The sequence below is a fragment of the Macrosteles quadrilineatus genome, unplaced genomic scaffold, assembly GCF_028750875.1.
Source record: "Macrosteles quadrilineatus isolate MER2022 unplaced genomic scaffold, UCM_ALF_1.0 Scaffold_9__3_contigs__length_116548681, whole genome shotgun sequence".
Taxonomy (NCBI): domain Eukaryota; kingdom Metazoa; phylum Arthropoda; class Insecta; order Hemiptera; family Cicadellidae; genus Macrosteles; species Macrosteles quadrilineatus.
In genome coordinates this window covers 72,943,472-72,958,107 of record NW_026542602.1, presented here as the reverse complement: position 1 = coordinate 72,958,107, position 14,636 = coordinate 72,943,472, and the positions used below count along the sequence as shown (strand labels likewise).

Here is a 14,636-nt window from a genome sequence, read left to right as displayed (position 1 = left end):
GTAAAGATTAATTCCTTCCCTTATTGCAGTCTGCAGCTTAATTTAATAGCATTTATATTTGCGGAGTGTTTATAAATTCCCATTTATAACAAAATTACGTAGCTGTCATGAAAAAAATGTATACCGGCATTGTGCATTGATAAGTATATAATAAAATTTATTGACAAATTAAATAGCAAATTGGTAACAATTGAAGATATAAATGTCAATATATATCTGATTTGAGGCCTCATAAAAAAATTAGAATTGTTTGGGCAGGATTTTACCGCAGTGTTATTAAATTTTCACTTGGCGCTTGTACGCATGCTAACTTCTAGATTACTACAGTGCGTACAACCCCACGGGAACGATCCCAAGTTTGTAACTTGTTCTAAAGATGTTCTGAGATTAACCCCTTACACAGATGACCGAGAATTTCACTTTATTACAGCTAAAGAGTTGTTTGGTTCTCCTGGTACACAATTAATTCATATTTTCCCCACAAAGATGTATCTTATTTACAAAAGTATCATAAAATAATCAGTGAATTCAATACGTTTTGTTGAACTCTGCTTGAGCTGTAGTTGATATTCATCAATAAATGTAATGTTTTAGACAATCATAATTTTACTGAAATGTATTTTTATAAACTGTTTATTAAATACTACTATTATATTTTTGATTCAACTAAACATTGTCAATTCCAGATCTTAAGAGTCTTCATCAGTGGTAGCCATATTGGATTTTAATCCCATAAGAGCACAATGTTAGCTTTGTAACAGAATTTCTAAAAATCCTGTTGTGATAAAATAATGAATGAGGTGTTAAAATTTAGGTTTAGTGGTCCTCTAGGGAGTGAGGATTTTAGTTTTGTCATTTTTCCTCCACTTAATAAGTTAATGATAATTAATTTAGCCTTTAATTAAATAATTTATTAAGACAAGACAAAAACAAATATTTTAAATATAATTTCCTCATTTTCTAGTACTCTTTATTATAAACCTAATTGTCAATTTTAAAAACTATATTTTTATAAATAACACAGGCATGCTGCTTCAAATGATGGTATATTTTGTCAAATTTAATATTGCTCTTATGGGACTAAAATCCAACATGGCTACCATTGATTAAGACTCTTATGTTTGATGTAACATTTATGAATGAATTAATAAATTAATTAGTAAATTTTGAGTATCATTGTTCCCATTGTCACGTTGTTTTTGCCAAATTATACACGCGAACCATTCATTTTCAAAATAAACTCAGTTCCAATTAAAAGCCATGATATGTTGCCACAATCAACATTGGAACTGTGATTAAGGCAAATAACAAGAAGTGATTTCGACCGAGCAAGTTCGTAGATGAGTTTGAGTGAAACTCATTAATAGAAACATTCATTAGACTTGAGTTCCAACAGTCTGTACACGTAAATCAAATACTGATCCCTTTGTGTCTGTCAGTAGGTTAAAATTAAGAGGTTATATAGAGTTTCAGATATTACATTCATTACTGCCCTAGTTAATTTTCAAATATTCCATTGTTGTGGAGTTGCATTTTAATATACATTTGTTATCATGAAAGTTTGGTGTCCATGGAAAATCAACTTCAATATCACTTAACTCACGTGCTACTTACATTGTATGCATATTAATATTACAATGCTTACGTCTTATCAGCGGTAGTATTGATTTTATAAAACAGAGAATGAAATTGTATGGAATAAAGTCAATGGTGACAACGTATACTGCTGTGAACTTTAACATGGTATTTGAGTTATCACTTCACGGTAATGAATCTATCCACATACGTCATATGACATACAACAAATAATATTACAAATACAGTATTTAGAACTATTGTACTTGTTTAATTTTAGCGAATTTTCCTATAGGGAAGTAGCTATTACCGTAGGTGGCACGGTAAGACCTAGACCCGGGACCGATTTACTTTTTCATTTTGATGTCCCCAGAGGCCAAAAACACTATTCGTTCAAATTTTTATATATGTATATATATATATATATATATATATATATATATATACGTCCGTGAACGCGATAACTTGAGTAATTTTTGTCCGATTTTGATGAAATTTGGTTTAAAGGTGTAAAGCGGGATAAACTTGAATGAGTTCGCGAACCAGCACGATCGGACCATGGGAACGGGGCTTTACGGGGGGTTTTATGGGGTAAAAATTGGTTTTTCTCACTTTTGACCCTCAAAACACAAAATTTTTCCCGATTTCTCTTTAGACCTTTTTAAAGAGCTTAAAAAAAACAAATAATTTAGTATATAAAAGTATTTTTGTTCGATTATTAGTAACGGAGAAAATTAAAAAAATTGTAAATTTAAAATTCCCATGTTATTCTTAAGGAGAATATTGTCAAATGTTGTAGTTTGCTTGTTTATGAATATATTTTGATCAAACTTGGCAAATTTATTTATTTTGTACTAAGCTATCAATATTTTACTCAAAAACACACTTTATTAGTTTCCTTGTAGCAGCAAACCTAGGTACTCGTTAAACCTAATGTTATTAAAATATATTTAACTGAAAATCAATTCAGACAAATGGAAATTCGCTTACTCGGCAGGTTTGCTGCGGCGGGGGTATTTCATTTTGAGGTCCCTAGAGGCCAAAAACACCATCCGTTTAAATTCATATATAAGTTTATACAAAATTTTACCAAAATCGGACCATTTTTGCTCGAGTTATCGTGCTGACGGTGTAAACCTACATTTTTTCGAACGAGTTCGCGAACCAGCATGATCAGACTATGGGAACGGGGGTTTATGCGCGGTTTTATGGGGTGAAAATTGGGATTTCCCATTTCTGACACCAAAAAACATAGAATTTTGAAATTTCTTTCTAAACCATTTTGTAGAGCTTATAAAACAAATTATCTAGTATACTGAACCGTTATCATGCGCCTAATGGTTACGGAGAAAATTCAAAAAAATTGTAAACTTAAAATTCCCATGTTATTTTTAGGGAGAATAAGTATGTTGTAGTTTTCCTGTTTATGAACGTATTTTGAAATTGGATTTTCAAATTTGGAAAATGCATTCATATCTTACTAAACTATTAACATAAAAATGCCCCCTCCCTGTTGCAGCAAACCTATGTACTCGTTAAACTAATTATATTTAAATAGGGAATAAATGTGATATTTTTAAGGAGACATTTAAGTGTAAATCCAATCAGGCACATGGAAAATCGCCTAGTAGGTTCGCTGCGGCGAGTGTATTTCCATTTTATAATGTTCGTGCCTTGAGCAACCATTCCTCAATATACATTCTCCAAATTCTCTTTATAAATAACTTTCTGTTAATAATAAACTTTAACATCAACTAATATTGCCGTAGGCCATGTCGATAGCACATACTTTTACTTGTTATCTTTAGATTTGCCTTAGGCCATTTTAGTTTTTGATAATGTAAAAACTTCCATTTTACAGCTTTGGCAATAAGTAGGCTATATAAATATAAATTCTATTAAATTAAGTTGCGGACTGCAATAAAGGAAGTAATTAATCTCGGTGGCACTCATTACAAGTTGATGAGACAACTGCAATCTGTTTCTGTCTATTTTAATTTCTCTTATTTTCAGGATAAATAAATAATATAGTGGCTAATAGTGGCAATAATTTTAACATTTAAAACAATTTGCAAGTATATGAGAAAAATAAGTTGTTAACTATTGTGTTTAAATAAAATGTTGAAAACTTTGTAAACTATTAAGACTATTGGGGGGTTAAATTTGCTTACTATGGCGTGAGTATCGTTGTAAAACTAAGGGTTGCACGGGTTCTCTTGTAAGTAAAATGGCCGAACAAAGTTTTTTTATATATAAATAACTGATCTAAAATGTGTACCCCCAAAACTCAATGCCATTGCTTATGATTAGTAAATTTCCAAACAACTATGAGCTATTTATCTGTGTCAATAATTTCTTACATAATCATAATTTGCAACCTATAGAATTTTATATTTCCCACCCACTATAGAATTTTTAAACTCCCATCTTAAGAATGCATAATTTCAAATTTCGTTGCGTGCATATTTTTATTCATTATAAAATGACGCAGTCTTAAGGATTCACAGTCAACGGTATTATATTGTCTGTGGTGGTATGTTTTATTATTCGCGCCTGCATAACAGTTTTGACAGTTCGCATTCCTTAAAGAATTGCGTGTTGATTTCACTTATTGAAGGCGCGAAACCTCAACTTGCAAAAAAACCATTGATCATTTTATGAATAGTCAATAATTGAAATTAGTGTTTTTGATGTCTACGTTATGCTCCTGCCTGTAGCTACTTCATTTTAACGAATGTTTACAAACCTCACAGGTTTTAAGTAGGAGGTTATTCAATTGCTACTAATAATAATATTACAGTACGTTTACCAATTAATTTGGGTTATTTAAGGTTAATTAGGGTTTAGGGTTAATTAGGGGTGGGGGGGGGGTTTACCTCTTGTTGTAATTTAATTAGTTTTAGATACTACTGTAAATGGTAGGGCATCAGTAGAGTAGTGTGGTTTTAACATATCCATGTCAAGTGTCCAAAGACTTATACCTAGACTTTTAACGACTTGAGACTTGGATTAAAAAAGGCAAGGTTAACGTGTACTGAAAATACCATTCTCAATGGTTCCTGAGAATCAAAAGGAGTCATAGATTGTATTATTAGCTAGGAGTAGCATTCAGTTAGAACTAAGTTCAATTATTAACTGAATAAAATGGTAATATACAGAATTAATAAACATACTCACTTAATCATGGTACTTCTTATGTACCACACTTAACTGTTTTGACTATAATACGCACATTATTTGAATAAACGTTTCTTTTAATGGCAGTTTCAACTTATTTTCAATATTACAACTTATTAGCTTATTTACAATGCATTAAAATCACCATCAACCATTCAAAAAAGTGACAAGGCTACATTCAATTTATTTAATTAAAAAGGTGTATTTTAGTAGCCGTGAATACTGTTTTAGTACACAATTGCAGACTCAGACATAGCCCAAACTCACCGAACAAAAGAAAATGTATTAATCAAACAGTTCAAAAATATTTATTGCTCAATAAATTAAACAGTTGGCAGAATATAGGACTTGGCAATATGATCTCTGATTAATACTCCTTACAATGAAGCAAAACTAGAGAAACAAGGTATTTAAATTACAAATAAAATGCTTTAAAAAACTAATTTTTTATTAAAATTGGATGGAAAGATCTTTCTCACTTAAATTAAATACATGCACGAAGGACATGGATTCCTATGGGGGTAACAAAGTATACAAAACAATCTTTTGTGATGTTAAAAATCATTCGTTTTGTATAAAATCTAAAAACCCAATATTAGGTACAATTAATTATATTTGTTAAAATACACTGCCTTCATATATATGAAAACTGGCACATAAAAAAGAAACTAAAACAAATGAAATCTGCAGGTTAAAATTTAAAACATATACTTTTTTTATTTATATGGTAACTAAACCCAATAGCTTATCTAGTGGGAACTGAAAAGTATTTAGTACTGTGTGTTCAATTTCAGACAAACTGGGGAAATAATAGCGTCCCTAACCCTCTATATATCTCTCACTTTCCATCAAAAGTGTTTTTATCAGTATTTGCTATTTCTAAGAAATAATCAACAAATGCTGATGCTTTATAAATAGTTGTACTGTTTTGTAGGAATGTAGCACAACTTTATATAGAGACGAGATAATTAACACATTCACTACCAGGTCTCACAAAGCCCCTCAAGCAGACGAGATTTTTGTAGTATGTCAGCTGATAGACAACGTGTTAAAAGGAATGGTGGAGGATAGAAAGAAGAGGTATCACCTCTAGGTTCCGGCTCCTCAAATTCAAAAAAACAATTACTAGTAACGACTAATATTAAGCAGCTTTAACTTTTACAGATTGTGAAAATCCTATACATCTAATGAAAGACTTGACGGCGTAGTAGGCGGCAGCTAAGACAGCCAGTACTGTGATGATACAGAAGGCGGTGACGTCCAGCAAGTAGTACTGGTACCAGGTGAGATCCACAGCTGCACTGCGGAGGTGAGGAGCTCCTTTGTGACGTATCACGTACTCCGTCCAGAACACAGCTGTGTCCAGCGGACTCATGGGACGGTCCTGGAACCTCTGGGAGAGGGCCTTGGCATTCTCGGTGTAGCTGTATAAAGAATTGTTGGTTAGTAGTTGAAGGAACGTCACTGGAAATTTCGATAAACTTGTATAGAATCAAGGCGTTTCTACTGCAGCACCTGGTTAGGTTGAGGTAGAAGAAATATATATGCAATCCCAACATTAGTGATAAATAGCGGTTTTGCATGGTATATGAATTTGAGAAGTGATGTGCATTAGTTTTCTATACAACAGCATATAGAACGTCTGCTATATAGAATTCTGGCATAGCAACAAATTTATCGACATGTCACTGGTCGACATGTCACTTGGTCGACATGTCACTTTGTCGAAAAGCCACTTCGTAGACATGCCACTTGGTAGACATGTCACTTGGTCGACATGTCACTTGGTCGACATGTCACTTGGTCGACATGCCACTTTGCCGACATACCACTTGGTAGACATGCCTCTTGGTCGACAATCCAGTTGACCGACATTTCAAATTAACTATGATGAACCATTTTTTCGAAATGAAATTTCATAGTCAAGCCAGTTAACTAATATCACGTATCTAGTGGTGAAGATGGGCAGACCTACAGCGCATACAATAAGAGCGGTTACTACAGTTGTATTATTTTAGTTCATTTATTGTTGTACTAAGAGACGATTCAGATACATGCAAATATTGAGTTCATTGCGACAATTATTTTTAAAATATTAAAATGCATCACACCTCAAATAAAAATGCACTATGATTAAATATATAACTACGCAACTTCCCTTCTTCAACTGAAGGTAGCACATGATGACCCGATTTCAACAGTAAGTCAACAGCCATACAAAATGTTCCACTCACCCAGTGTCCGTCAACAGCTGCCCTAGAGCCCATTTGATGGATGAGGCGGTGATGTTGTTGTAGTCTATGTGGATCGCGACTCCCTTGTCTACCAGAGCCGCCACGTTGTTGGGTTGGTCTCCGTACATGGGGATGCCGAGGATTGGCACCCCACTGACCACAGCTTCTGTTGTGCCCAGAAGACCTCCGTGGGAAATAAACAACTTCACAGCAGGATGAGCTGTCACAACATGCAGTCAAATGTTTTAATGTGCTTATTTAAATGTTCGTAATTTTATTTCTTTTAATTTTTCCATGTTATTCTTGTATCATTTTTGGAGGAGGGTGTACCGGAATACAAATAAACAATTACTAGCTTAACGATATATATATCTCATAATGGAAGAAGGTGAGATAGCTATAAATGTTTAGTATGTGTCACCTAATAGGAAAACTCAAAATACAGTACTGATTTCTTGAGCATTGAAACATTGAACATATCGATAAAAACTACACTAACTAAAACTGAAACACCTGTGAACCAACCTAACACATCTCTCTGAGGGAGCCACTTCATGATCTTGACGTTATAGGGGATGTTGTCCATGGTGTCGTCCTCCCACTTCCACAGTACACGGTAGATGCTATAGCCGCGGAACGCCTCCAGGAACGCGCGCACCTTGTCTGACGGGAGAGTGGCTCCTCGCAGCATGGACCCGAAGGAGAAGTAGATCACTCCAGCGGGACTCTCTTTCAGCCACGAGTCCAGCTCCTGGAACAACCGATGATTAAGGTACGCAAACAATGATTTTGTGACTATGAATATGAAATATGTTTTTGCTAGGCTACACAGTGAGCAGGTTGCTGTACTCTTTGCAGAGAAAAAAACAGTATTTTTCATTAAATATCTCATTGAAATCAGCTGGGGTTCTGTAGATTTCATTCTTTTTTCAAAACACAGAGGATACGCGTCCGGTAACCAGACGTGGATTAGGCGTCCGGTAACCAGACGTGGATTAGGCGTCCGGTAACCAGACGTGGATTAGGCGTCCGGTAGGGGGTCCCGGAACGCCATTACCACAATGATACGATGTTCAGCCATCAGTGTTCGTGGTGTAGTGGATAGAGTGCTCGGCTGAAATGCGATAGGTCCCCGGTTCGAAACCCGTCGGTATCTTTAACTTTTTGTCACAGATTTTGCTTTGAATGTAATTTCTTCTTAACTGTACATCTTTTGTTAGAATTTTCGGCATTTATAATTTTATGTTATGAAGAGAATTGAACCTTCATTTGATTTTTTTCACTATCAGCAAGTTTGGTTGGTTAGGTTAGGTTATGACAGTAACTGCCGGACGCCTAATCCACGTCCGGTTACCGGTCGCGTATCCTCTGCGTTTTCAAAAAGCATACGCTTCTTCAGTATGCTCTAAGACAGGTGCATTATATTTTCACAATAAATATTGGAAAGGTTAAAATCCAAAAGAAAGTTTAAAATATGTTTAAATGTTATACGCAAATTGAGTATATTATCATGCATCATGTTGTAATAGTACATATAGGTTGTGTTTTACTTTGTATATTAATTTGTTTCTGGTAGGCTGACGCAAAGTACCGTACACACACCTGCATATACACCTGGGCGGGTGTCAACCATATACTCACACAAAACTCCGTGCTCCCCATCACAACACCTACATCCCATACTTTTGGCTTGTTATACTATTTCTTACAGTTACCTAAAAAGTGTTCATTTTGCAAAAGATTTGCTTTTTAAAACTCGCCCACTGCTGTACTTTTCTTTTTAACATAAACCAAAATAATTTCAAACCACTCATCCAATCTCACTATTGTCGTATTGAAAACGTAATCAATAACCCAAAATAAATAAAGTTCGAGACAAGGTCATATCTATTTATTTATTTCAATGGCAACCACCATATACATGAGTATCATGAGTGTATTAATTCTGACAAGTCAAGTAAAAAGGAAAAATTATTCAAAATGGAAATTCACTCTATGATGCATTAAGATATGCAAAACCATATATCTTATAAGCAGATGAGTTCATGAAGAATGTGGGATTTTAATGAAGTATGAATAAATCTTCATTCCAACCGCATAAAAAAAATGTACTAGCTTATAATGATGAAAAATACATAAACGTGATATAAATAGAAAATAGACAGCTAAAACATAAAATCTATTTGTACTAAGATTTATGGAACCAGCCGACATGGGCAGCGAGCCTGTGCATCGAATGAGTTTGACTCCATAATTTTACTGTTAGCTAAATTAGAAAAGAAAGGAGCTAAATGAAGGAGGAAGGTTATTAATACAATATGAGTGATATGAAATTACAATAATAATAGTTAGAATTACAAAAAAATAAATTACGAACAAAAATATTAAATTTTAGAATAAAGTAAGAAATTTAAACAATAGAGCGAGCTTCTGGTGTCTGTAATCAGCTGTGATGGTAAGCTCAGCCTCGTACCTGGGCCAAGTAACCAAGTAACCACTCATCAACACGACATTTCAATCTCTTTCAAGAGCGGGAGTCAAAGAGTTAACACTGTGAAAATGTTGTATCTGGCGAATACAAATAATATGTATTATTTTTATTGATGGAGCATAACGTTGAAATATGGGCGAAAGAAAGTAATGTTCATTTACCTCACAGAAAATATTTACAAAACGATATGTCAAAATTCATGGATGCCGAAATTAGTTTTGTTACACAAAAACATATTATATGTTAAACAATCCTCAATTAAAACTGTACTACCTGAGAAAGAGGCTTCGCAGGTTTCAGATGTATGCCACTAATATCGACCACCTGAGGAGGGTAGGGATGTGGTGCAAACATGCTGGAATGTGTGTTGATAAAGTACAAACTGGTGGTTTTGATCATCTCTCCAACAGGCGGCATGTCACTTCCGAAATGTTCTCTGGCAATCTTTGTCATCAGGGGTTCAAGGGAAAACCGATACAACGCCTTCCCGCCCAGATCCAGCACCACATTGTGAAGTCTCTGGATAAAATGCATCTTGTCAGAGTACCAACTGTAGAATCCCGGGAAACTAGCGGGATTTGCCGGGATAGCGAATCTATCTGGGACATACGGAAACATGTAGCAGGAGCCAATAGCGATCACGGGGGCTTTAAACTTGTGTGCAAACCCGAGAAACAAGTCGTCTATAAACATCTCGTAGATTATTAGGTCAAAAGTGGAGTTGGACGCGATGAGATTCCTCACTTCAGGTACATTCAGCACCTTAGTCGTGTCTTCTATGTACGTCGTGAACTTGCCAGCAACATCCCAGAAGGTTTCTGGTATTTTTGAGAACGACGAAAACTCGAAACTGTCCACTATAACTTTTCTGACGGACGCGACGCTGATTTCTGTCAGGTTTTGCACGGGCTTTTCGCGAGGAAATGTGGTTATCAGTGTTACACGATGACCTCTATTCAAAAGTTCGTCTATGAGCGCACCGAACGGAGCAAAATGACTTTTAGACAAGGTAGGGGTTACTACTAAAACGTCTGAGGCGTACGCGGTATACACTAGAGCGGATATAACAAGCACTGACCTAACCCAACCACCCATGACGTAACTCACTCACTCACTGAACCGGTATTAGCACTTGTGTGTGCAATTGTAGCAATGTGGGGCCTTGAGAGGAACTGCTGGCTGGCTGCAGTGAAGAAGAAGAGTTGGTGGGGGTCAAATGAAATGATGCGGAGAGGGGATACTGAGAAGAATCAGCTGGTAACTGGTTTGTCGCCGATATATAGCTATCAATGATCTTACATAAGTTCGATTCATCCGCGGAAATGATCTGTTCATTCTTAAATAAGTGTACGTCGCTAAATTACTTTTTCATACAGTTACCTGACAAAGCGGGCTTTCTTGTGGGGGGTACTGCTTATAGCACGCAAAGTAGCTAATTGCTGCATTTACTTACTTTTGCCGCTCTCATTTTTATCTAGCCGCACTCCAGTATTCCAACCAAACAACAACAAAAAACATTATGCTTTTTTTAGGCAAGAAATACGTATACGCTTGAAAATAGGTCGGCAACACTAAAATATACTACGACTACGTTCAGCTGGTGCAGTGCTTCCCATTTCGTTCTACGGGTGGATTAAACCTAATCTAAAACTTGTTGTTCAGTGTTTGAAAGACTGATTATTGCTATACTTTATAGTAACTGTAGGAAAAATATTCTTTGTAACACGAGCGCAAAGTGCCTTTAATGCACTCGAGAAACTTTCCACACTCCTCCTGCGTAAACATATCACATATGTGCAGCAAAGTGCCACTTCGCTCACTAGTTACATAAATAACAAGTGGCAAAACTAAATAGAGCGAAAACCTTCTCTGCTGATCGAGACGAGATTCAAAGTACTTCCCTAACTTTTTGCAAGAAAATTGTAAACAAACCTTAATTTTTCATTGCGTGCTGAAGAGGATAAATAGAGACCTGAATATGAAACTGAATAGGGAAATAATGAAATATGAATATTATTTCACAATAAACTATTTTCACAAATTATTCGAAATTCGCTGTTTAATTTAAAACTGTAATATTCTAAATTTGGAAGATACAAAACAGTTTTGCTTGTAAGTTGACTCTCCAATAACACTAAATACAGATACGATCTGAATAAAATTATCAAGCGCTGAACCCTAGCTTATTCAGATAACCTTAGACCCACTTTCATTCATGGTGTGTCGACTGTATACAATTATACTACATTATACAAACCATAGTTAATATTATTGTTAAGAGAGTATAGTTGTGTTTATAGCTCGCGGGGATAATTCTATTTTTATCCAAAATGTATATACATTAAATTTGAAAGCAGATCGTAAACATGTATTGTACCGGACAATGTTGCTAAATGCTTATGAAAAAGCTCTTTATTATTAAAGCTATCTATAAATACCCCCGCTGCAGCAAACCTGTCGACCAACCGAATTTCCATTTGACTGGATTGATTTCCAATTAATCTATTAAATTAGGTCTTACCATGTGAGACCTACGGTAATAGCTACTTCCCTATAAGGAAATTCGCTAAAAACAGAGAGAGTATTTTTTTCAACTTTAATATCTAAATTTCCAAAATATTCTTTAACACAAAAATCAAAATTTTACTCTGAGTGCTTGATATATAAAAATAATTTTGAGCGTTAGTCAAGCCAAAGGGCAACTTTCCATCCTATCAATACGGATGAAAAAGCACCTGTTTCTGTGTAGTATAATGTAAATATTATTTACTGTCATCAACAACATTGACTTCCTAAACTGTAAACTATGCTAAACTGTGCTAGGCGACCGTGCTCACTGCTTTACAGTATTTAATTGTTGCAGCACCTGATAACCGAACGCCATGTCAGATCAGTTGTTAACATATAATTAACATGACTCATACAAATAATTTAAAGACGAGTCATATTAACCCTTACACGTTTAGTGTACGTACAAAACAATAGTCACCTGGTTTAAAGGTTTAGGAGTTCTGACGTGTATTCCTCCAACTTGAACAACTTGCGGAGGTAAAGGCTTGGGGGCGTAGAACGTGGGGTGAGAATTGACGAGAAACAAACTACAACTCCTCACGATCTCATCCAAAGGAGGGAAATCTGGTCCGAAATACTTCACAGCCATAGTTTGTGATATTCTTTGTAAGACTAGTTTATGGTAAAGTTTTGCAAGTGAAACCTGAAAGTAGTGCAGAATAAATATCTTCGATAGCTAAGAAACCCTGATACATCCTGTAAAATTTGAGAAAGATGTATTGTTCTTCTAGTGATATTCAAATGTTGATTGGGAGTAAGAAAATGCAAGAACAGATTTTATTTTTATTATGAGAGAGAAATGATCTTTTCAGAAATTTAGAAATTTGCTAGAGCTATGAATACTCTTGAAACAAGCGAATGTAAGTTAATGAGTTCTCAATATAGGGGAACCTATGCATTATAAAAGAGTGTGGAAATGGAAGATATTCACAAAGCACTACCTGCAGGACATTCACTGTCCTCTCCAGGAACCCCATGTCCTGGGTGAAGGCACTGAACAGGTTAGGAGAGAAGGTAATACTTCCAGGACTCCCGTACCTATCCATCGCCCAAGGCATGGGGGGACAGGAACTGAAAGTCACTAAGGGAGCGTTGAAAATGTGAGCGAACCCGAAAAACACATCACTGGTAAACTCTTCAACTATAACCAAATCAAACTTCTCTCCAGATGTTTGCAGTTTTTTGACACTATCAAGCAAGAATATGTTTTCATTGTCTTTTATTTGGGTTTTGATCGTCCTGAGCACATTGTAGAAGGATACAGGTATGTGCGGGAAGGAGTCTAGACTCCAACTGCCGTTGAATTTCTCCTTGGCTTGTTGGATGTCTATGTGTTGGTACTCCCCGGGTCCACTGAGAGGGTAGGCACTGACCAGGGTGATGTTATGTCCCCTGGACACCAGCTCCACCAACAGGGGCTCGAAGACGTTGAAGTGGCTGCGGGAGAAGATGGGGAACACCCCGAGGATGCGGGCACAGCGGCAGCTGGGGAGTATCAGAAGAAATAACACACCTTGGGTCTTCATTGTGGAAAGTAGAGTGGGGGATCCCTTACAGTGGGTGTGATGCAAGTAGGCCTATTTCGCAATCTTCAAGAATGAGCACAATTTCCTGGATTTCAAAAGTCTGCCTATTAACTACATCGATACAAAATAACTAACTGGAGAACTTTACAATTTGATAGCTAGCACATTGTGCAACACTACAAAATGGTATTTCGCATATACTATTTCTAACAATAGAAAGATAGTTTTCAAATGAGACAAAATTATTTTTACGAGACACCTAAAAAACACTGGACACAAAGAGTTGAACAGAGTACGACAACGACCAAAGGCGCGACGTCAACTGACAGACTGACAACACGCAGCACTCAATAATGATGACGTTGAGCGGCAAGGTTAGAGATTACACCGTCCTAGATACATCAGTTGAGTCGGGTATTATTAGCCTGCACTTGTGAAGTGGCTACCAGCCAGTGGCTTGTAACGCGGAAGTGGCTGCCAGCCAGTGGCTTGTAGTGCGAGTGGCTGAAAGTTGGCTCAACAATGACTTGCTGATAATGTTTATCTTCTCCATTGGGAAACGCAGATTAAACACCGGGGACTGGCGTCTCCATTTTGATGTTTGCAATCATTTCAATTGAGCTTTGTTTACATGAACTTCAACGCGTCAGCGTAATTGATTTATGATAAAAGTATTTCATTACAGTAATACTAATAACAGGCATACTTTTCATCAATGTATTCTCGTTAAGATTATTTGGCCAGATGAATTTGATAAGTGTTTCACAGGGGGGGGGGGTAAGGCTTTATTTTTTGATCGACTCGGTATAACTATACAGTAGTAATGAGTGGTAATGAGGTGTTATATTAATGTAAATGATAAATCAGTTCTATCAGTTCAATTAACAACATCAAATGTAATTATTATTATGAAATTAGGGATGTATACATATAATATTATAGATTTCGCCATTATTAAAATAATCTCATCGTTTGGAGAGAAATTTTAACAAATAATTAGAAAACGTGCTTATTCGACTATTTTTGTAAAAAAAAAACATCTAAAATTAGGCCTACTATAAT

The 14,636-nt window shown here is 35.8% G+C and overlaps 1 protein-coding gene across 3 annotated transcripts in view; it reads right to left on the bottom strand.

The window, feature by feature from the left end:
- Window positions 1-5,185: 5,185 nt before the first annotated feature.
- The window catches only part of LOC129002100 (UDP-glycosyltransferase UGT5-like), a 31,716-nt gene continuing 22,265 nt past the window's right edge, over window positions 5,186-14,636 (bottom strand). Inside the window, exons 1-5 of one of the 3 annotated variants that reach the window (XM_054429656.1) lie at window positions 12,990-13,943; window positions 12,467-12,691; window positions 7,512-7,737; window positions 6,987-7,206; window positions 5,186-6,176 (exon numbers count right to left, since the gene is read on the bottom strand). In XM_054429656.1, coding sequence (XP_054285631.1) covers window positions 5,894-6,176; window positions 6,987-7,206; window positions 7,512-7,737; window positions 12,467-12,691; window positions 12,990-13,574 — 1,539 coding nt within the window. In that variant the 5' untranslated portion in view covers window positions 13,575-13,943 and the 3' untranslated portion in view covers window positions 5,186-5,893. Of the gene's footprint in view, window positions 6,177-6,986; window positions 7,207-7,511; window positions 7,738-9,750; window positions 10,678-12,466; window positions 12,692-12,989; window positions 13,944-14,636 lie in introns of those variants that run through there. The other 2 variants (XM_054429655.1, XM_054429654.1) reach the window with 2 other exon arrangements.